Raw genomic sequence first — 23,452 nt, 5'->3', positions numbered from 1 at the left:
GCAGCGGTCTTGCCGGAAGGAATTTGTGGTAATTGATCATCAGTCATAGAGAGTTTGAGAATCATAACAGCCTCTTGATTTCGATCATCAAACTTATCTTGATCTGTACTACCAGGACTGAGCTCTTTGCCCAAAACGAGCTGGTCAAGACGCCTATATTCAAAAATGGTCAACATTCTCTGTTTCCAGATGTTATAATTGGTGCCATTAAAGTGCTCACTGCCTTCCACCATCAAGTTGGTTAGTGAGGCCATCTGTACGTTTTCCAAGACACATAAAATAACAAAGGAGTCCGCCACGGATTTCAGTGCAGATGCCAGTTGAGCCGAACAAAATCCGACAGGTGCTAGTGCAATAGAAATAGAACCAGAAATCATAATATTTATGAACATATGATACCCTGCGCAGAAGGTATGCTTGGATCTCAGCTTCAGAAGGTTGAAGGTTGCTTTATACGCACATAATAAAGAGGATAAATGCATGCGTTCAGCTCAATGTATCACGCCAAACAAAAAATGCAGAAAATCCCATGGCCCCTCCTCGGTTTGCTCAACGGTTGCTTTCTTCAACCTAGCAAATGATGCGCATTGCCTTGACTTGCGTTGTGTGGACTCAGAAAAATGTTTCGTGCTTCCTCAAATAATTCGCGGCTACAACTAATTCGTGGTAAGTCTCGTTGTCTTCAAACTGTCTCAAGAATGGTTACGTTACTATGTCGTTGCCTCAGGAAACGCGTCCCTTGCCATCACAAATTCTTCAAAAAAATATCACAGTAAGCGACTCGTGCCAGGAAATCTCACACGTAGCCTCCACTCACAGCGTCTCTCCTCTACCTCCTCAAACCCTCTCGGCTTCCCAAATTGAATCACGCATTCAAGGGTCACTATTAAATCTGATGTATGGGTCGAGAGTTCGAATGCCTCTGCGTAGGTGCTTCGTGTAGCTTGAGCGAACGCTCCCCTTAGCTTTAACCTCTGAGAATACACCAAGCTCTCGTGTCTTCGGCTTCACACAAACAGCCACAGCGGTAGGGGGGGAAACTGAGAATAGGGTGGCCTCGGCTTCACGGAAACGAACATTTAAGGACGACATGGAAGGGTTTCCATATGATCTGGAAACTAAGATTTCGTGAAAATCTAAGATCAAAACTCTTATATAAATAAATCCAAAAAACACAGAGATCATCGCTAGAAAAAAGGATAAAACCAAAAACTGCGGCTCAGAAATTGTGACGCCCAGTAAAAAGAAAATTCAGATTCCTAGAGAGCAATTTCGAATCGGGTCCAGGCTCTGATACCATAATCAACGAATGAATTGAATTGATTTACAATGAGCAATGAAGCTCAATAAATAATACAACTGTATTTATAGAAACAGTAAGTTTCTACTAAGAAAATAGAAACAGCAAGTTTCTACTAAGAAACTGCTAATAAGATCACAGATGAGCATTAAACACTAAAATAGCATTATTCTAATATTTATCAACTGAATTTTATGGTCACCTTGTTTGTAGAATGAGGGCTTCACAAACTGCAGCTAGGGAATCATTCTGAACTGCGTATAAGGTCTTTTCCGCCAGCGTATAGGAGCCTCTTGACAACATATGGACGACCTTGGATTAGGTCCCTCTAGACTTCGTTTTATGCCTCCTTATGTTGTTGATTAGGGTTGCGTATTGAAGCTCCTTTAGACAGCAAATAGGTCTCCTTTACCTGCGGCCAGACCCCCTTACAAGACAGCACCTAGGTCTTCTCCTTTCAACTGTGTCTAGGCTTTACAAACTGCGGCTAAGTCTCCTTGCTTGGACTGCGGCTAGATCACCTCCTTTAGGATTGCAGCTAGGGCAGCATTAGTCCTTAGGTCTCCTCTAGGACAGAGTATTCTCCTTTAGATCTCTCTTCCACCAAAACCCAAACAAGTGGAGAGAGATCACAAGAGATGTGTGTCTCAAATGACTTGAAGGCCACCTCTATTTATAGTGCAACGTTGAGGATAAGTTGGGGTAATTTGGTTGCTGGTCGACCTCGACATATTGTCAAATAATACAAATAAATTCATATATCCATAAATACATGTCGGAATCGATGATCTTTAGATCAATCCTACACCTCTCGACGAGAGGAATCCAAGAAAAATATCAGCTGCCACAAATAAAATGACCCACATGGAGTTTGGCCCTAGTTGCCAATTTTAACAAACTTCGATTCTCCAACAACTTCTACAACTTCGACCCCCAGCAAATTTTGCAACTTCGACCCCCAACAACTTCTGCAACTTTGCACGTGTGGGAGAAAGAGGGGCTAGTTTAGGCCTCCTTTTCTTCTTCGCTTGGCTTGCTTTATCTTTCTTAGTCAAATGGATGGTATGTCTTGCCTTTTAATCACAAATTTCTACGTTCTTTAGACATCTGAATTTTCATCCTTGTCGCTGCAAAAATCCTAGTTTCTTCTCCGCATGTGTGATAAATATACCCAAAAACTTCATATTTTTTTACTTCTAGTCTTTCCTTGGTCTTTGCTTTCTTTTTGGATGTCTTCCTCTTGTGATCAAACTTCCTTGGATGATCTCTTTCAAATGAGGTCGATTGTTTCTTATATATAAGCTTCTAAGGAGGAAAAGTTACCCTTTATGAGGTCGACATCTTCTCTATAGGCTGACTTGGTCTTGGAGGGACATTTTGACGCAACATGAATTCTTTTGACTTGATACAAGATGCCCAACAGGCTCTATTACATATGGCAATGACTCTTTTGACTCCTTGACTCTATGGCAAACCCTAGAAGCACACAATGGGTGCTTTGACCTAAAACAAATTAACTTTAAGCATGAAACCCCATGCTTTATAAATTACAATAATATTTTTCTTTCTCTTTTACATCAAACATATAAAATCAAGAGTACATGAGATATTATGAAGATCGAACCTAGTTACATAATTCAACACACACAATCAAGTTTGTCTATATCCTCAACCATAAGATCTAGATGGTGTGTAGCGCATTCGGTCCAAAATATGGCTTTGAGTTTATCCTCCAAAAAGAACATAGCTAGAGGCATTAGAAATGATTCTCCACCCCAACCTCCACAATCATTTGATCAAAAAGATTAAACAATAACAATGTATCGTTCGTCTCTCTAGATGCATGTACTATTTCCAAAACATAGTTCCATGTGGGCAAGAAACAATGGAATTAAGTATCATATGAGGCTTTCCATCAGTCCATCCATCTCACATGATGGTATATCCCATTTCGGCACGTGATTCTTTAAAAAAAATGTATTCATTTATGGATCCAACTTTTCTCTATAAAAGAGACCCCCTTTGATCATGCATACTAAGACCTTTTAAGCCTTTACCAACAACAACTACAACATCTAACATAGGTTGGTAAGAAGGTGAGCAAGAAGAATTGTAGAGAGTATCTATATCGCACCACCATCTAGCCATGTATTCAATAACAAATTCCTTATATTGTTTCTTCCCATCAGTATCAATGGTCACTAAACAAACAAAGGTATGGGTTGAATTGAAGGAAGGAGAAAAATAACCATCAATATTCTTCCTCTTTTGAGTAACTTTAGGATGGTTTTCATCAATGGGAAGATAACTAAAGGTGGTCTAAAAAATAACCATCAACATTCTTCCTCTTTTGTGTAACTTTAAGATGGTTTTCATCAATGGGAAGATATCTAAAGGGGATCTATTACCCACCAAAAGTAGGCAACCAATGGGAGAAATTTTTATGCTTATTTGACAACCAGCAACCTTGTGATGATCTTCAAATAGCTTTATGGCAGAGCTCTCTACCTATTTCTCTAGTCAATGCTCTCTCCCGTCTAGCATTCTTCTTGAAGGAAGGTGGTTCCTCTATCAACAGGTACTTCAGCCATTTTAGCAAATATATGCCTTCATTTAATGTTAAGGGCATGTTGATATGAATCACAGGGAAAACCAGATGATTGATTTCTCTTGATTGTATCCTTGTTCCCACACTTCACCTGGGAGCTTATTCTTTGACCCTAGTCCAATGGGACCTCCTCTAAGGCCTTAGAGTTTACGACTAGCACTGATAAAAGGCACTAATTGGTATAGGGTGCCCAGCATAATCCATACTTACTACTTTCCATCTTTCCCTATTATTCATCTCCATTCTTTGGGTTGATTGTCATTGGTTGTTGTGATTGACAACCTATATCCACATCCTTGAGGCAGCGCCCAGATAATTGGAGGTTGATGCAGCTAAAATAATGGTAAGAGCATATAAAGCAACAATGGAAAGAAAATGTAAAATGCAACAGATGGTTGAAACTTATTGGGCACATGAGCAAAATCCTTGCATTAGCTCTACCCTTCTCATCAACCATCACCCAGTTCCTCAAGCATTTAACGCTTCATCTAAAATAAAGGCACTTATGAATGTCCCAACCTTAATGAGCAATAGACAGCTACATCTTTAAGAGGTAATACAAAATCAAAAAAGGAAAACTGGCCACACAAACTTTGCATGAAGATCATTAAAGCAAAAGGCACACCAAAGAGGTGGAAAAAGCAGGTCAAGCAAAGAGGTAACTCATGTCTCCATGATCATTCCCTCCTTACATCATTACACTCATAACATTAGACCTTCATCAATTGCTTTCATGGCAAAGGGTCTTCCTTGAAGTCTTTCCCACTCCATGACCACATTATCACATGCACCTAGGGATTGATGGGTCTAACAGTTAACTAGGACATGACACTACTCTTGGGGACAAGAAACACCTAATAGAATTGTTGACCTAATCGTCCCTAACATAAGTGAAGTAACTTTTTTGCAAATCTTTAGCTAGAAAGGCAATTTAAGAATTTTGTGAAGTATTTTTGTTCCCCTAGCATTCGATATGGTCCATTATGATGCTTTAATGGTTTTTCTCCCTAATGATGTTGATCTCATTTCTAGTGGTATCATACATAGAACAACGATCCCTTGAGGATGGCTTGACTCCTCTCCAGCACACTCCAAAGAACATGTTTCCCTGTTCTAAGAGCATTTGTGACCTTGTGGCCCAACATTGCCACTCCATAGATGAGCATTGGGCTTTGAGCAACTTTCACATGGTATCATACCTCTGGATGTACCTCCAAGTGCTAAAATGTTAAGCTAGAGAGCCAAGGCTTCAGCGTATTTGATGATGTGCCCAGATGGACCTAAGATGACCCCAAGTTGGCCTTGATGTTGTTCAATGGACTTTGCCTTGTATCAAAGCCTAGACAGGGAGGGAGATCATTGAAATGATTTGGGAGGGCTAGAACACCATCCCTTGATGCCAACACTTGATCAAAATGATGCTACGTCATCCCTACGTGCCATAGAAGGGTGAAGTAGACCCTGTTGAGAATGACATCATGGTGGAGGAGGTGTCATTTGGAGATGTGGCCATGCATTTTAATGATTTCTTGGCTTGAGGAGCACTCATGGACCATTTTCTCACTTGCAAGAGATTTTGGCATTTTTATTATGTTTTAGACCTATCTCAAGGTCAGATTGTGACCTTTGACCTAGATGAATGCTTCAAGCAAACTTTTTAGGGATTTTATTGTAAAATTATGAAAAAGTGACTTGGTTACCCTCATATAAATAGAGGGGAGTCACTTTTCATTAGTCATCATCATCATTCACACACTTCTTCTCTAAAGGAGTATGCACTAGCTCTTGTCTTTAGCCTGGTATGCAATGTGATTGTTTGTGTACAAAATTGTCTTGCATGTAGAGAATTTTGGAATTGATTAAGTAATTCTTGTTGGAATTGTATAAGTTTAATGTTATTTTCTTCCATTTTGCACGCTATATTTCTGAAATGAGGGTTTCTATATGTGCCATATTAAAAAGTGCAACACCTTTTCTTGAAATTTTGATTCTTTATGGTATGACATGTTTGTCTTGAAAGAATCCATCAAAGGAACTTTGTTCATGCATGCTATGACCTTAAAATATCCCACAAATAGACATCGCTTGAGTTTCTCAGTGAAGAACTTCATCCAAGGACCTCTATCATTGACCTTGCCCTTATTGAATCTATTTCAGAATTAGATAAAGGCACTTTTCTAGTAGGTGTTGACAATTATAAATGTTGAAATTTGGTATCGGAGGACAGGTGGTTCCCTTAGGCTTTGATCTTTGGCCTAGGGAAAAGTGTCCAAAAGAATTTAATTTTTTCTCCTAAAGTAACTTTATAATTTTTTTATAAAGTTAAATCTAATTTAAAAGTGACTTTAAGTGATAAAGTTACTAAGTCTAATTTTAAAGTGACTTTTATAAAGTCAATGAAAAATTAGAAAGGAAAAGTGACTTTGGAAATAAATGACTAAGTGGGTCTTTATTAAAGTGGGGTGAATTAAAAAATAGAAAGTGAGATTTAAATGAGCATTTAATCTCAGCCATTGATCTAAATCTATTTCAGCCATTGGATTTAGGGATCACCCAAAAGTCATTTAGGGTTGCGTTAAGGGAGGAAAAGGAGGAAAAGATCATTCATTCTTTCATGAGCAGATTGGGAGAAGGAGAGCAAGAGAGCAAGGGAGATTTCTGGACAAGGAGGAGAAAGAGGCAGCAGTTTGGCACACATACCAAGGCAGCACTTCAGCAAATCCGTACAGCACAAAGAACAAGCAGAAAAAGGCAGATTTTTGTGAGCAAAACAGTGAAAAATTGATTTTCAGCACGAATATCGAGGAGGCGATTTTCTGCACAGTTTTCGAGGTCTGTCCGTACAAGTCTGTACGGTCGTCCGTACAGTCCGTACCGTTCGTACATCCGTACGTCCGTACAACCCGTACATCCGTGCGTTCCGTACAGCTCGTACAGCATTTTCAAATTGTCTGTTGGGCTGAAAACAGATAAGTTTTGCTTGCTGGAAATTTCTGTTTTTGCTGAAATTTATTTGCTGAAAATTTTCTCACTGTAAAAGGCATTTTCCAGAAATAAAGAAGAGCTCTCAAACTGGTTTTCCCCAAGAGTTGTAGGGGGTTTTTCCAGGGTCAAGTTGACCAAAAATCTCAGTGTTTAAATGTGTTTTAATGGCTGTTTATGACTGCTGATTTTTATTTCTGCAATTTTCAGCATTCTGTAAAATTTCCAGAATTTGTGTTTTCAGCAATATTTATTTTTCAGCTTGTTAAATGTATGGTTATGGGAAAGGGCATTTAACTACATGGGAGAAATAAGGTGAAACTGAAAACCGGGGTGGGAAAACAGAGATTTTTACAATAAAATTTTCTTTCTTCTTTAATTTTTGGTAACTAGGGATAGAGTTACCCTGAAATCTACATTGCATAGCAATAAAAGGAAAAATCTAGCATTAATTAGATATTTAATCCCTAAAATTATGGTTGACATCTTGGTATTTATTGATGTTATGCATTTTCAACCATTTAAAACCACTATTATTTAAAACTAGCTTCCCTCCTCCATAGCCTATTGGTGCTTCATCATATCCCTTTCTAGCCCATTTTCTAGCACTAATATATGCCATCGTGTGCCCTAAATGTGCATATCTTACAAACCCTAACTCATAACAGCTCTCTTATAGATGTTTTAGGGAAATGTACTTGAACTTTAGGCAATTCTTATCTCCCACTTTTCAAGGCTCTATAGGCACCTTTCCTTCAACCAATTAGATCTTGCATCGCCTTTGAGCCCTCCTTAGTTGAATACCTGGTTGATGATCTTTGTCGGGAAGCCTCCCTTGTGTGGACAATATCCACCACTAAACCATTGGAAGGAAGCCACTAATGTGATAGTGGTGGCTAATCTCTTGTTGCCATAAGACCTAGGTTGCTTAGTGCTTTGCACTAGGCCTACTAGATTTTCCGAAAACAAGGTCCTTAACAAAAGGGTTTGAGGAGCCTTCAAAACTAATGTTGCCTTGGCATAGAATCTCCCTACTTGTTTCCATTTCATCTTTCATCTACTTCTTCCTAGCCTTCTCTGTTTTTTGTCTCTCAAAACGAGATACCATTTCCTCTCTTACAACCACATTAAATGAAGAGCATGTTCTAAGTTTCCCTTTAAAAATAGTTAGTCGCTATTTACCCTATGAATCCTCCCTTTTCATGTCTTTGCAATACATCCCCAAACCTTTCCTACCGACCTCTTCATAATGGCTTGATGAAAGATTTTCCTTCTTAGGGGCCATAGTAATGTCTCAAACATAAAACAAAACTACAAATTGAAAACCTATCCTATAGTACTTGTTTCCTAAAACAAACATTTGCATTTTTATAAGACAAAGAATGAGGATTTAAAGCATACCTTTGAATGGTCACAACAATCTAGCCATGACTCCACTATTGGTGAGATGTAGCTTATTGATGCGGATAGTAATCCACAACAACCAACCCATAATCAATGCCAAATCAGTTCCAAGATTGCATTAATGTCTACGTGTATAAGTTCAACAAACTTGGGCTCTGGTTGCTCTTCATTGAAACAATTAAGAACCTACTTAGGCCCTTGTCCTTGGATAATGGCCCAACTTAGGAAATTACGTGTACAAAAATTGAATATGATCCAACTGTCAAGCCCTCCTTGGTTGATCTGGATCTCCTTACTTACCCCTTGCTCAGACCTAACACACTAGGATGGAATTCCTTCTCCACTCATCATCGAGATGCCTCTCTCAATATTTCGATGTCTTTCTCCTCTCCTTAGACTTACTTTTATAAATTGGTATTCAACTAAATCCCTAACACTAATCTCCAAGTGATTGACAGCCAAGATTAATCTCACCTCACTTTAGATCAATGACTGAGATAAAACATAATCACTAAAGTAAATACTTTACTTTTCTTAATGTTTCTTTAGCTCAATTTGCCAACATAACAATTATGTTCTTCCTAATTTAGACTGGCTAAATTACAAAAGCAACTTGTTCACACTTGAGCAAGTGTTTGAAGGAAACTTTGGGTGACTTCTTGCATGCTTAGAGACTTAGGCATGTGAAAAAGTACCTGTCCGAGCTACAAACATCAACACACCCTCCTAGTAAGGGAGTTATTTCTACCCCCTAGAATTGACTCTGATCCTGGGCCTGCATATGTTGTCATAGCTACTCCCTCTAAACCTGCCATCTCATTCAGAATCATCAAAGACCCACTCACTATGAGCTTGTTGCTAGAAGTCCTTTGCTCTTGAACATCCTGTAAGGTCATCTAAGACCTATACACCTTCTTGACAAACTTGGAATGATTTACTAATTGCTCCTCCCCACTTGAACCCGAAGGCTAACTCCATCTAAAAAGCTAAGCCTTCAAAGTTATATGCTCCTTGTTCTTTGTCACCTTTTTGCTTCTTGTTATTGCTCGAATACGCAGACCCGTTATCCTAACATGTTGCTCTCTCTAACTCCAATGACATGGCATGTGTCAGAGCTAGATCTGTGTTAATTTGGCATGCTTAGAGATTTAGGCATGTGCAAAAGTACCTGCCCAAGCTACAAACATCAACACACCCTCCTAGTAAGGGAGTTATTTCTACCCCCTAAAATTGGCTCTGATCCTGGACCTGCATATGTTGTCATGTCTACCCCCTCTAAACCTGCCATCTTGTTCGGAATCATCCTCAAAGACCCACTCATTATGAGCTTGTTTCTAGAAGTCCCTTGCTCTTGAACATCTTGTAATGTCATCAAAGACCTAGAGACCTTCTTGACAAACTTGGAATGATCTACTAATTGCTCCTCCCCACCTGAGCCTGACATGGCATGTGTCAGAGCTAGATCCGTGTTAATTTGGCATGCTTAGAGACTTAGGCATGTGCAAATGTACCTGCCCGAGCTACAAACATCAACACACCCTCCTAGTAAGGGAGTTATTTCTAACCCCTAAAATTGGCTCTGATCGTGGACCTGCATATGTTGTCATGGCTACTCCCTCTATACCTGCCATCTCGTTCAGAATCATCCTCAAAGACCCACTCGCTATGAGCTTGTTGCTAGAAGTCCCTTGCTCTTGAACATCCTGTAAGGTCATCAAAGACCTAGAGACCTTCTTGACAAACTTGGAATGATCACTAATTGCTCCTCCCCACCTGAGCCCAAAGGCTAACTCCATTTGAACAGCGAAACCTTCAAAGCTATTTGCTCCTTGTTCTTTGTCACCTTTTTGTTTCTTGTTCTTGCTTGAATATGTTGGCCCTTTATCCTAACATGTTGCTCTCCCTAACTCCAATGACATGGCTTGTGTCAGAGCTAGATCCCTGTTAATTTAGCAGCGTAGGGACAAATTCCCTCCTTTGGAAAATCTTCCCAATCAAGAAATACCCCTCCTAGCCCCTGGAAGAATTTAATTTAATTAAAGAAAAATATATTTTTAATATGGAAACCCACATGTGGACAAAAGGAGAAGTCGACCCTAAAAGGAAATTGGACACCCGTGAATGGCCAAAAATACAAGCCAAGTGACCCTCATTTGGAGATCATCATCAAACATTTTCTTCTTCTCTCTTCTTTGGTTTGGCTTGCACAAGTTTGAAGTTGGTTCTATTGGTAAATCATAAATGCAGAAAGATTTTCTTATCTTTGTTAATTACTTGTGATATTATTGTATTCTTATTTTCTTCTTTAACTTCTTTAACTTCTTTTCATCGAGCAACTATCAAAACATTAATGCATGAAGATCAAGGACACAAAATGTAGGCTCTCAACCAGCGCAAAACACCTCTTCAAGGTGAAAACCTAAAAATATCTTCTACTCTTGAAGAACCAAATCAAATGAGACAACCAAGACCTTTAGACCAAGACAAAGACTTTCCTACATCCACCAAGTTAGCCTCCCATGAAGACAAGACAAAATCTAGCTCATTTCTTCACAAGTCAACTCAATTCAATTCTTCAACAAGGATCTCAGCCCTCTCTTCAACACTCTAATTTGGTCTACACTTAAATCCTATACCTTTGCCCTACACTACCTCAGTTTTCTTGCAACTGTGGAAAAAATTGACATATTTCAGGACTCTTCTGCTTGCTTAGGCTTCTTGTCTTCTTTGCTAGGCTTTTCTTCACTTCTAGCAATTGGATAACCTTATTTTCTATGTGTCTCGCATTTCATTTCTTTAATGAATTGCAGATCAATTTCTTCTTGTGTATAGACTTTCATAAGGTGAGTTTTTCCGATCTCCTTTGCTAGACAGAAATTTGCTTCATCTTCGCTTGAGTATTCTTTTGTTTCTTCTTGCTTTTCACACTCTCTTTCTTGTGTATCAACTATAGATTGAATGTCTTGGATGTATACCTCCACAATAGGTCAAATGCTCTTTTATATATTAGTCTCTTTGGAGGTCAAATCATCTTCAACAAGGCCGACATGAACAGTGGGCAAACCGACTTGGTGGAGGAGACTATACTAACAATTTTAACTCAATTACAAATTTATTTATTGATGTACAAACCCCATGAAGGGTCTACATCATAACGATAAGGACTATGACTCACGACGTAAACCCTAGAAGCCTCTAATGGAGGCTTCACCTAGAAACAAAATACATAGAGCATGAAACCCATGCTCATAAAAATATATTTTCTTTTATAATATTTTTCTTTCTTTTAGACAAATACAATACATCATGAATTAAGTACAATTATGAAGACTGATACTAGTTACATTTCTCAACGGGTTCATGGATATTGGCTCGTACAGGTCCAAGATTGCAGGGTTTTGAAGCTCGCATGTGCGGACGAATTAGGGTTTTGATCTATAGTCGCAGGGTTGATATAGGAAAATTTCGATTGTAGCTACTCGCATGCAAGTCCGTTCATGCAACCGAAAAGCTTCAACCACATGCATGATCATTTGTTTCATGCGGCCAGGAACTAGGGTTTCTTCTCATAGTTGACCGCAGATTATGACAGTTAATCGCAGATGTCGACAATTGACCGCAAGCTTGTGAACAGCGATTTTGATTAGTAGTGTTGCTAGGTTCATGTTTTTGCATATTGTTTGGTTGGTTTTGTTGAATAATCTTGTGAATGGAAAATTGGATCATTGTACTCTCTCTTTGTTGAATACTTTATAACAATCTAATAAGAAGAAGAATTTGAAAGGGTTTTCATCCTTGTCGAGTTTTGCCTTGGTCTCTGACCAATCCTGGTGTCCCTATGTGCGAATGATTTTCTTCTATTGTTCATTTATGTTTTATTGCATTGTTGATGATATTGTTCTTTCTACATAATTGCATATGATGTAATAAAGTTATAATATTATGGGGTGACTTCAATGTAAATGATGTAATGTAATTAGTGAAGCAAAGAACAATATAGCCCTAAGAAAAATTAACATGGTATCAAAGCTAGGTTGAAGAAAAGTCATTAAGATCACCCTTGTGAAGACACCTTTGATGGAAGCAAGAGAAGATGGAGGAGACCTAAAAGAATGATAGGGTTTGAAGGAAACCCTAGGAAATCTGATTATTAGAGTTTGATGGATTATATGAGGTTAGGGTTTGGAAGAAATACTGGAATATGATAAAGGCTTGAGTTTTGCAGTCTTGAAACCCTAGCATGATCAATGAGAAGTTGTTCTAACACTTGTGACAGATTTAGTGTAACCCTAGATGGGCTAGTCTCAATTAGGCCTGGTTGTTGATGAAGACGATGGAAATATTGAAGGCAACATTGTTACATGGATAATGGACAGTACTAACTCTTGAAGGTTGGTTCAAGAGGGAGATGATCACCTCTCGTTAAAGATAAGTACCTTTTAGATTTATCTCTTCATAGCATTATCCTTGTTTAGATTTATTGTTTTGGTTATTGCTTAGCCTTCTTGCATATGAGTATTTGAATACTTCTAATCTCTAGATGAGATGTGATAAGCAAATCCTTCTTGAAGATCATCTAAGGTGCATGAAAAGAAAACTAATGCGGGAAGAGAATAGCTAGTGTTGCAAAAGGAAAGAGGTACCTGATGGAAAGTTGACAAAGTGGTACCACTTCCAATGACAAATAAGTGCTACAAGTTGCTAAGGTATCTAAATATTACAAGGTATGTATAGTAAATTATTAGTTACAATATTGGATCGCAAGGTAAGCCCTGAGGTATGACGAGAATATCACCTTCATAAGTGACTTATGCATGCATATGAAAGTAAGCTTGATTTCTAGTACATGTGATATATTGGTGCACCTGATATTTGGTGGATTTCCTGATTTTATAAAGTAGGCTAGAAACATTGATTTTGATATATGGTAACTTGATATTATTCTTAATGCTCGTGATAAGCATGGAAACCCTTAAAATAAAAGTGTAACAATAAGATTGATACTCTTGTTGATCTTGGTTAGGTTTTGATAAGCTTAGTAAATTTGCCAATGTATGCCCCGACTTGATGGTTGAGGAATGTGATAAAGAAGTGATGTTGTAATTATGATCCTTGACGTATGACGATACACTTATATGACACTAACATCTAATGAATATTTGATGATATGTTCATTTGTGATAATGAATCGGCGATTGATGATTTGTTATGACTATGATGTATATATATCTGAGAACTTGATTTAGTTTGAATCTGTCATCTGACAGTTTTGTTCATGCATGACAGTGTTATGATAAATAGGTTGATATCGTGAATGATGATGATTGGAAAGGCCTTTCATTTAGAGGGAGAAGCTCTCCATAAGATCCCAACGCCTATTATTATTTGTAGTAAATGAGTGGAAGACTCTTGATTGTTTAAGCAAGGTTTTTGGACATGAATAGATGATCATCTGATGTTGTTAGTTTTGGCAAGTGCCAGTATGAGCAAAGAGGGTTTCTCCTAGTTCAAGCCCCAGTCGCTGGGAAAAAGGCTTAAAGGTGTGGTTATAAGCCTCCCAGTCGCACAGAAGAAGGCATGTGAGTGCGATTGAGCCTGTACGATGCAAAAACTAAAAAACAATGCAAGAAACCAAGAGCGCACCAGGAGTATGACAAATCTAAAGACATGGAGCAGACAGTTAAGGAACAGTGAGATCTACATAATGTTTGACTTGTTGGAGAGAATGTGCATGTCTTGACTCATTTTGTGTTTGCAAGGTTTTGTAGTATGCATATCAGTATGTTATTTGACTTAATTTGATCATTGGAACTAGTATGGCAGTTAGAGATTGCTCCTTAGTATGCAATGAACTTTATTGCAGAAATCTCACAATAAATGGATGCTAGAAACTTATATGACTTGTGCATTTAGTGATTGAAATTATTCATATTATGATCATGTGGATGGCTTGATAAAGTTTGGTTTGATATTGCTTGGTAAATGACAGTTGTTGACATAACAATAGACAAGGTTGTAACCTAGTACTTGAGTGTGAACTCTACCTGGTACTTGGATTGAAGAGTTTGACAATGATATTTTTGTATGCCTCTGATATTAACTTGGTTTGGCATTTAAGGCTTGATAAACAAACTTGGTTGACTTAATTGCACAATATTGATTTGTTTGAGGTTGGGTATATTGGTTTGGTCAATGATATGTTTACGGAAAGCATTGTATGGTTTGAAGCAAAATCCCTGAGCCTAGTATGTCCGCATTGACAGTTACCTAGTAAATCTTGGAAGCAGTGTCGATCCAAACCTATACTTCAAGGTGATCCAAGGTATGCCTTTGATTTTGATTTTATATGTTGACGATCTATTCTTGACTGGTAATGATCCTATGATGATCAAAGTAAGAGGGAGTTGGCTTTCAACTTCGAGATGAAGAATCTTGGCATGATGCATTACTTTCTAGGATTAGAAGTTTGGCAAAGACCCAGAGAAATCTTCCTTTCTCAAGGAAAATATGACGTGAAGCTATTGGAGAGATTTGGAAAGACGGAATGCAAATCCTTGGACACCCTGATGGAATTGAATTTTAATAAATTATGTAGAGATATTGTTGGACCTGACTTCACAAATTCCTCTCTGTACTGACAGTTGATTGAGGCATTGATGTTCCTTGAGAACACTTGTATGGATATATGCTTTACAGTGAACACCTTGGGTACAAATTGGGTTGCCGCCGAGCACATTTTGAAATAATTTGCACAGGACGATCAATCTTGGTATGAGATACACTATAGGAAATGTACGACTGCATGGATACACAGATGTTGACTGGGCTGGAAACATTATTGACAGGAAGAGCACATATGGGTGTTGCTTTAGCTTGGGATCTACCATGAGATCTTGGATGAGCGAGAAATAAAAGTTCGTAGCTTTAAGCATGGTCGAGGTCGAGTACATTATTGCTAGCATGGCTAGCTGCAAGGCAGTTTGGTTGAAGAAGTTCTTTAGAGAGTTGTTTGAGCAAGTTTTGGATACGACAACGACATTTTGTAACAAGAAGAGTGGGATCTGATTGGCAGAGAATAACGTATATCGTTGGAACTAATATATATTCATATATTGAGGCATTGTTGTTGTATGAGACAACCTTAGGCTTGTGGTTGTTGCCTCTGTGAGAGGAAGAAAGGATGAATAAGGTATCCTTTTGTGACATGTATTTGTTCTAACATAATATTTGATGTCCCGCATGAATTGGAAAATAAAGGACTATTGCTCTTGATAATATATGAGGCAGTGTGATTGAACCCTTAGTGAGTTGTTTGAGCTAGTACCAAATACGAACACTTTGATATGATTTTGATCTTCAGAAAGCAGCATAGATTGATGGATGTGACCCGCCTAGGTAAGGGTCTGGGCTCATCAAGGACATTGAGCTAGCTCTTCCCCCCTATCTGAGCTCCCAAGGTGAGGAATTGATCCTAGAGCTCCTAGGGTTGAGGAACCTCTGCATTTGACAAAGTATACCCTAGTTGGCATCTGTCTTTCCCACCCATCTGGCCAATGGGTGTTGGTTGCTTGAGTTAGGCGTGATCCTTACCATTTATGGTAAGTGGTATCCTGCTCAAGTTAGAGATGCAGGTGTTCTACCACTAACTCTTGAGGATCATGATGGGAAGATCAGCAGACAATATGATAGTTGTGATCCTTATCTCATGGTAAGTTGTACCCTACCGATTGTCCTTGGATAGTGGGTTGAGTTAGAACTCCCTGATGACGATGTTTCCCGAGTTGTAGCATTTGGCTCCCCGCTAGCAGAGTTTCCCATGTTGTAGCATTGGACTCCCCGCTGGCAGAGTTTCTCAGGTTGTAGCATTGGGCTCCCCGCTAGCAGAGTTTCTCGGGTTGTAGCATTGGACTCCCCGATCGCAAAGTTTTATGGGTTGTAGCATTGGGCTCCCCGTTGGCAAAGTTTCCCCAGTTGTAGCATTGGGCTCCCCACTGGCAGAGATTCCCATCGCCCCCCTGCTAGCGATTCTGGGTGGTAGCATAGGCTCCTCGATGGATAGAGGGTGGTAGCTTGAGCTCCCCTCCGATGTCAAATTCTTCTTTTCGATTCAAGAGTGTTTAGCGTATGAGCAGAGATAAGAAGATATGAGCAAAGATGAGCAAAGATGAGCCGAGATGAGCAGTGGCAACATTTGTTGATGAGATACTTGTGATGGGACAAATGTTGCACTCAGTAATTTCTCCCTTAGCTGAGAGGGAGTGTTAATTTGACAGCTCAAAGATAAATTCCCTCCTTCGGACAATCTTCTTCATCAAGAAAGACCCCTCCTAGCCCTTGGAAGAATTTAATTTGGTTAAAGAAAAATATATTTTTAATATGGAAACCCACATGTGCACAAAAGGACAAGTCAGCCCTAAAAGGAAATTGGACACCCTTGGATGGTTATAAATACAAGTTGAGTGACACTCATTTGGAGAGCATCATCAAGCATTTTCTTCTTCTCTATTCTTTGGTTTGGCTTGCACAAGTCTACAGTTGGTTCACGGAGATTGGTTCGTACAGGTCCAAGATGGAAAGGTTTGTGTCTCGCATGTTCGGATTAGGGTTTTGGTCTGTAGCCACAGGGCTAATATAGGAAAATTTCGATTGTAGTCGCTCGCATGAAGGCTTGTCCATGCGACCGAAACGCTTCAGCCGCACGCATGATCGTTTGCAACGTGCGGCCAGAAACTAAGGTTTCGTCTAACGATTGACCACAGATTCTGACAATTGATCACAGATGTCAACAGTTAACCGCAGGCTTGTGAATAGTGATTTTGATAAGTAGTGTTTTTGGGTTCATCTCTTGGATATTGTTTGGTTGGTTTTGCTAAATAATCATGTGAATGGAGAATTGGATCATTGTACTCTCTCTTTGTTGAACACTTTATGACAATCTAATAAAAAAAGAATTTGAAAGAGTTTTCCCCCCTATGAGATTTTGCCCTAGTCTCCGACCAATCCTGGTATCTCTATGTGTCAATGTTTTTCTTCTATTGTTCCTTTATGTTCCGCAACATTGTTGATGATATTGTTTTTTCTACATAATTTCATATGATGTAATAATGTTATAACTTATAATATTGTGGGGTGAATTCAGTGTAAATGATGTAATGCAATTATCAAAGCACAGAACAATAGAGCCCAAGAAAACTTAACAATCCCTTGGGTTTGATCCATGCTTGTGGATCCTAGAAGTCTACACACAACCCCTTCTCGATTATTGAGACTGAGAGCAAACTCCAACTGAGTTTTGGCATCAATAATATGTTCTTCACCTCCATCTTGCCTCCTAACTCAAATTGAAACACAGTTGTTCCAACCCCCTTTACTACATGTTTGGTAAATTGGTATCAACACCAAACTCCACATCCAATTCTAAGTCCCACTCGATCAGGCTGTCAAATTGTTCCCATGCTCCTGTCATATGTCTTCTAGCTCCATGATCTAATAGCCACACACCAACCAGTAAGGTTCTCGAGGGAAGGTAGGAAATAACTGAGAACTCTGTTTAAGACTCAACCTGCTTGATCATGGGCTTTACATAGGCCTGATCTATATAGTTTTTTTTTTAACAGACAGGTTATCAGAATGCATGGTGATGCAACAGCAAAATGTAATACTTTCATAACCTCATGAAAAGTTGCGATTTTTTTCAGAGGAAAAATATAATAATAATAATAATAAAACTGAGGGAGGACATAAGCTAACTAATAGACACAACCTTCACCTTTGTGAATAGTAGATCTGTATAGTATACTGTCCAAAGGCTCATTTTAGATTCATCTTCATTTTTCAATTATATGTCTAAGTTTGATATCACCACGTATAAGAACGATTTTTCTTTATAATTCATTTTGTATGAATTCAATTTGGTCACTCACACGAACAGGAAAATAAGATATGGCAATTTATAAGTGGTTCTTTGGTTAGCAACAAGGTAAGCAAAACTTTGAAATGCAAGATTACGGTTCAAAATTTATGTATTACAATGAAATGGCTCTTTAGTTTATTTCGCATATACAGAGGGTACTCATTATTTTAAATTTAGTAAAATGCCTTACATATAGGTTTATGTATTCTGCGTAGAGATATAACGACAAACTTTACCACCTTAGATAATGCAGACCAATCTTTGCATACATTATCTACAGAATACAATCCAAGAGATTGAAAAGTTTCAGATCATACAATGCTTGATTGGATTCAGCAAGGAAATAGGATAGGGGATCAGAATTGCTAGTTGTGAGGAGGACAATAGCTAACCATGCTCTCAAACAGATTAGAAGCTTGTTATGATAATAATGGAGAATATTTGATCTGCCACAAACTTCTTTAATGTATATAGGCATGATAAACGAGAGATGAAATTCCAATGCTATACAATAAATGAGATTAACATTTAAAATTGTGTCCAATAAATGAGATTAGTGCATAAAATGCTATACAATAAATGAGAGAGAAGCATTTGAAATGCAATATAAAGAATGAGAGAAAAGAACTCGCATTGCTCTCATTGACTATTATTAATTTTTGCAATTGAGAAGTTGCAACAAAGACAGAAAAATACTTCATATTTCAGGTATAAAAGATGGTTCAAGAGCAACACAGTCAACAATTATGACGACAAAGTTGAAGCATCTCTATAACAAATAGGATGATCAACAAGCAGAATCCGAAATACAGATCTCAAAAAAAATTGAGGAAAAAACCAAAGGTTATATGCGACTGACACAAAACTAGAATGTTATGAAAAAGAGGAAAAGATTGTACTGGGTGAGACATGAACTTACTGTTCCTTCTAGCATTTTAAGTAATGCCTGCTGAACACCCTCCCCTGACACATCCCTGCTAATATTGAGGCTTTCAGCCTACAAATCCATCATGCAATTTTTTCAGTTGGATCATTCACTCTAATATTTCAGGCGCATAGTATTTAAGATTTAACCAAGCCTAGCTGGGCTTGAAGCTTTTGAATAAACCTGAAATAAAGTTACAAATACCTTCTTAGTGATTTTATCAACTTCATCAATATAAACAATGCCTTGCTGAGCTGCTTTAACATTGAAATCGGCAACCTGCCCATTGAACCAATCAGGCAACAGAAGTCAGATTCACATAACTCTTAAGAATAGTAACAGTGATTTGATTATAAGTATTGGACATGGAAATTCATAAAATCATTACATATTTCTTTATGAGTCAAGAAATTCTCAAGTTCATCTCATTGTATTAGATATGTATAAACCCTTTACATCCAAATGCAGATACAGTGGTGCTAAGTTGGAGGAAACACCTAGTTTGGCCACATCCCAATACCTGAAACGCCCAGAAACAGGTACACAATGCCTTGGAAATGCCACCAGCCATACCATACACCATGTCCAAATCTGGAAATGCCTAGTGATATGGTGAGCAGCATTTCCAAGGCATTTGCAATACCAGTCACATCTCAGGGACATATTTGAAAGTTTCCAGGCCCACCCAAATGCCCATGAGTGGTGTGGGACCCATAGGAAAATATTACCTGTTCATGTCAATGACCCTTTAAGACAAAACAGAGTGCGGATTGAGCTCTAAGGAGTTTGACACCTTCATAATTGATGGTAATGTTAAATTCTCACAGTAAAAAAGATAGAATAGATAAGATAAAGGAGAATGGTAACATAATGTCAACAAGATAAAGGAAAAAGGTGTTAGTTTTTGTAGCATCGGATGGTGTTCTAGTCTCGAAACTTTGTAGAAAGACTAAGACACAGGAATTTTCCAAAACCCAGAAATCGTTTCCGGAAATTCGACCTAGAGATAGCTCAATTAAATTAATTGATTGATAATTAAAAATGCATAAGTCTAACTTAGAGAAATCGATTAATTAATAGTTAATTAATTAGGAATGGTGAGAATTCTCTAGAAACTCACACGGATAGACTTGGAGATGATCTCAGTCATCGATTAAGTTTTAATCTTGGTCGTTGGAGTCCCAACTAGATATTATAAGAAGAGGTCAATGCGTAGATGGAAAATACACCTGTGCATATACTCAGTTGCCCTAGGCAGTGCGAATTCCCAATAGCAGAAGTGATTCAGCAGTGGAGATCAAGTCAGTGGGTGAGTTGCAGGTAGCAGGAGTGGTTAGCAGTGTCCAAAGGAAGTATTTCCAGTTCCGGAGAGTCACTTGCAGGGAGGCAGAGATAGCCACAGAGAGGCTATGCAGAGGTTGCACAGTTACCAGTAGCCTCTAGGAGGCAGTTCGATTTGCAGATTTAGGAGGTCGTTTCAGAATTCCAAAGGTAGGAAAAATTCACTGAGGCCGGAACAAACACTTCCAGAGTCAATGGCAAATTGGACAAGCGGTTCAGAGAGAGATCCAGGCAGTGCGAAATTGTCCCTACGCAGAAGGTGACGCAAGGCAATTCGCAAAGGGGTTTCTGAGGCCAATTTCAATGCCAGATTGCTCATGGATTGAGGAAACTTTCCTCGCAATATTTTTGCCAATGTTTTCCCTGTAGGATTGTCAGTTTTCAGCATCCAGATTGTACTCAGATTTTCTACTGCATATGATAAAATATAAACCCTCAGTTGCTGCACTGGTTTTCCCGCGTTGGGTTTTTCCGGGAACTTTTGTCTAAAAACAACGGTGTCAATTTTTATGTGTGCACTAGCATTTCTCAGTTCTTATTTTTGCTTCTCCAATATTTTATTTGGTAAAGAAATTGCAGTGTGAATAATTTGATATTTTACAGTCAACAAAATAAATTGCATAATTAATTTTTTATTTAGAAGAATTATTTCCAGTTGCTGCATTTCAAGGAATTTTCACAAAAGATAAGATAATGGTGTGTCGACTTTTACTTAATTTTTCAACATTACCAGGAAGTGTATCAAGATGTTTGAGAGTGGTTCCAACCTTACTGGACTTCATATGGAGAGAGTACAATTTCATAAACCACTCAAAATTCAGCAGACTTAATAGTTTTCAGGATTTCAATGTTGGCAGGATTGCAGCATTTCCACTGGATTATATCATGTGTAAGGGTATGGGATTTAGTAAAGACCACAAAGCTGTGGGATTTTGCATCATGTAATCATCTATGATAGTTACTATAGACATGGGTTTATTTCTAAAATCTCATTTATGTGTGTCACTCTTATTTTCTTGCTCATTTTTTTACAAGAAAATGTGTTCTCAAACGTAGTGAAACTCAGCAGTAGTGTAACCAAATAAGAAATAGTTAAATACAAAGAAAGATTAAAAAAAAAAATTACATACTCAGAATTGAGAATTGAAATGAAACATAAACTATCATTATATGATCAGCTGGTTCTGAGCTTCAGAGAGCATTAGATCAATAAATGATTCAGAAATTAGAGATAACCTTCACATCACAGAATGCAAGGTACACCAACCAGTTCAACAGACTATAATGATCAACATACCAATATAGCCACATCTTCTCTTAGAAAAAAGAATGACCTTCTTGCCCAACACTAACAAGAAAAGAATGATGCGAAGGTTGCCCAACTCCGTCCACCTATTTCCTCATCTTCTTAAGCTACTCTTAAGTTAGAAATATAATAAACAGCAAGACTAATGAGAGAAGGCTGATATGAAGGTTATCTGACCTTAGTGGACTTTCTAGTGTTTTCTGCCAATAAGCTGTAGTCATTACAGGCTAGAGATATGATAAGCAGTTAATATACCATGTTAAACTACAAGCTAAATTATTTTCTTATTATTCTTAACTGAACATATATGCTACATTTACATCTGCACATAACCCTTTTTTTAAATTAAAGCTTCAAATGAAACTAATCCAGGGAACAATGACCACCAGGCTTTGAACCTGGATCATTAATGTGGTGATGCAACATCTCAGCTCTCAACCAGTAGAACAAAGCCCAATGGAAATAGCACAGAAACTTCTGAAACCTTGCCAAAAGAAATATTTATTATCCTAGATGCCAACCCCAGCAGCAGTAATATATAAATGAATGGTTATGTGTTCTAGGCAATCTATGGTCTAGTTACTAAATTCCGATCAAAATTTTTGTTCCTATCCAGATTGTAAATTTCTCCACCACAATGGCATACATATACTATATCCCTTCAAACCCTTGAACATGTTTGTACAAAACTATAAACTCAACTAATGCCATGCCCATAGGGTAATATACGTCGCACTCTCCAATCACAAAGTCCAATTTCTGCACCATCAACATCAAATGCCTTCTAAGTTATGATACATCCCAGCTATCTTTGAATATCATGCACTACATACCCTGATAATAAAAATAACCAATGAATGCTCCAATTGTATAATCAAGAACGCAATCGCAAAACACATTCATGACATACCTTTGCAATTCCAATTTCTCTTCAACTCACCCCTATTTAAGAAGTTATTCTTGTTCTCCATACTTGGGGACTGTTTGAAGTCAGAAATAAATGGCTGCAAATGGGTAATGAATATCTATTGGCAATCAACCAAAAATTTATGGTGTTTCAAATCCCTAGAGTAGAACAATCGCTTTCCACGCTAAGGATTGTCAGGAATAGCAGCAAATTACCAAGGTCATATGGAGATAATTGTCTTTCTAAACAATGTCCCCCATGCTCAATATACTTGCCACAAGAAACATATTCCTTTTCATCTTTAAATTCAACTCAACATCTCTTGCAAAACACATACAATTGTCTTTACATCATTCAGCACTTTAGCATTCACAACCTGAAACCTTAAATTTGTTCCACCAATATCACTGTTGACCTTCACCCTCACATGCTCCAATCACAAAGTTCATTTTCTGCACCCATCAAGTTCAAATGCCTTCTCAATTATGATACATCCCCGCTATCTTTGAATATCTTGTGCCACATAGTACATATCCTGAAAATCAGAATAACCAATGATCCCTCCATCTGTATAACCAACTAAGAAAACAATCACAATCATCATAAAACACAATTCATCACGTTGCTTTGAAATTCCAATTTCTCTTTGACTTACCCTTACTGAAGAGATTATTCATGTTCTCCATACTTGGGGTCTGTTCGAAGTCAGAAAGAAATGGTTGCAAATGGCTAATGAAATATCAATTGGAAATCAAGCAAATATTTA

General features: G+C 38.1%; 1 protein-coding gene across 1 annotated transcript in view; it reads right to left on the bottom strand.

Annotated features, from left to right (window-relative positions):
- LOC149206165 (CLP protease regulatory subunit CLPX1, mitochondrial-like) overlaps nucleotides 1-23,452 on the bottom strand; it is a 192,923-nt gene that overhangs the window by 156,562 nt on the left and 12,909 nt on the right. Inside the window, exons 2-3 of the mRNA XM_089395328.1 lie at nucleotides 19,337-19,411; nucleotides 19,127-19,204 (exon numbers count right to left, since the gene is read on the bottom strand). Of these exons, the coding sequence (XP_089251454.1) occupies nucleotides 19,127-19,204; nucleotides 19,337-19,411 (153 nt within the window). The remainder of the gene's footprint in view (nucleotides 1-19,126; nucleotides 19,205-19,336; nucleotides 19,412-23,452) is intronic.

The sequence above is a fragment of the Pinus tabuliformis genome, chromosome 1_2 (assembly GCF_031772625.1).
Source record: "Pinus tabuliformis cultivar Carrire ecotype Pingquan chromosome 1_2, CPIR1, whole genome shotgun sequence".
NCBI lineage: Eukaryota > Viridiplantae > Streptophyta > Pinopsida > Pinales > Pinaceae > Pinus > Pinus tabuliformis.
The sequence above is the reverse complement of the archived record's forward strand: the minus strand, read 5'-3'. Positions and strand labels throughout refer to the sequence as shown.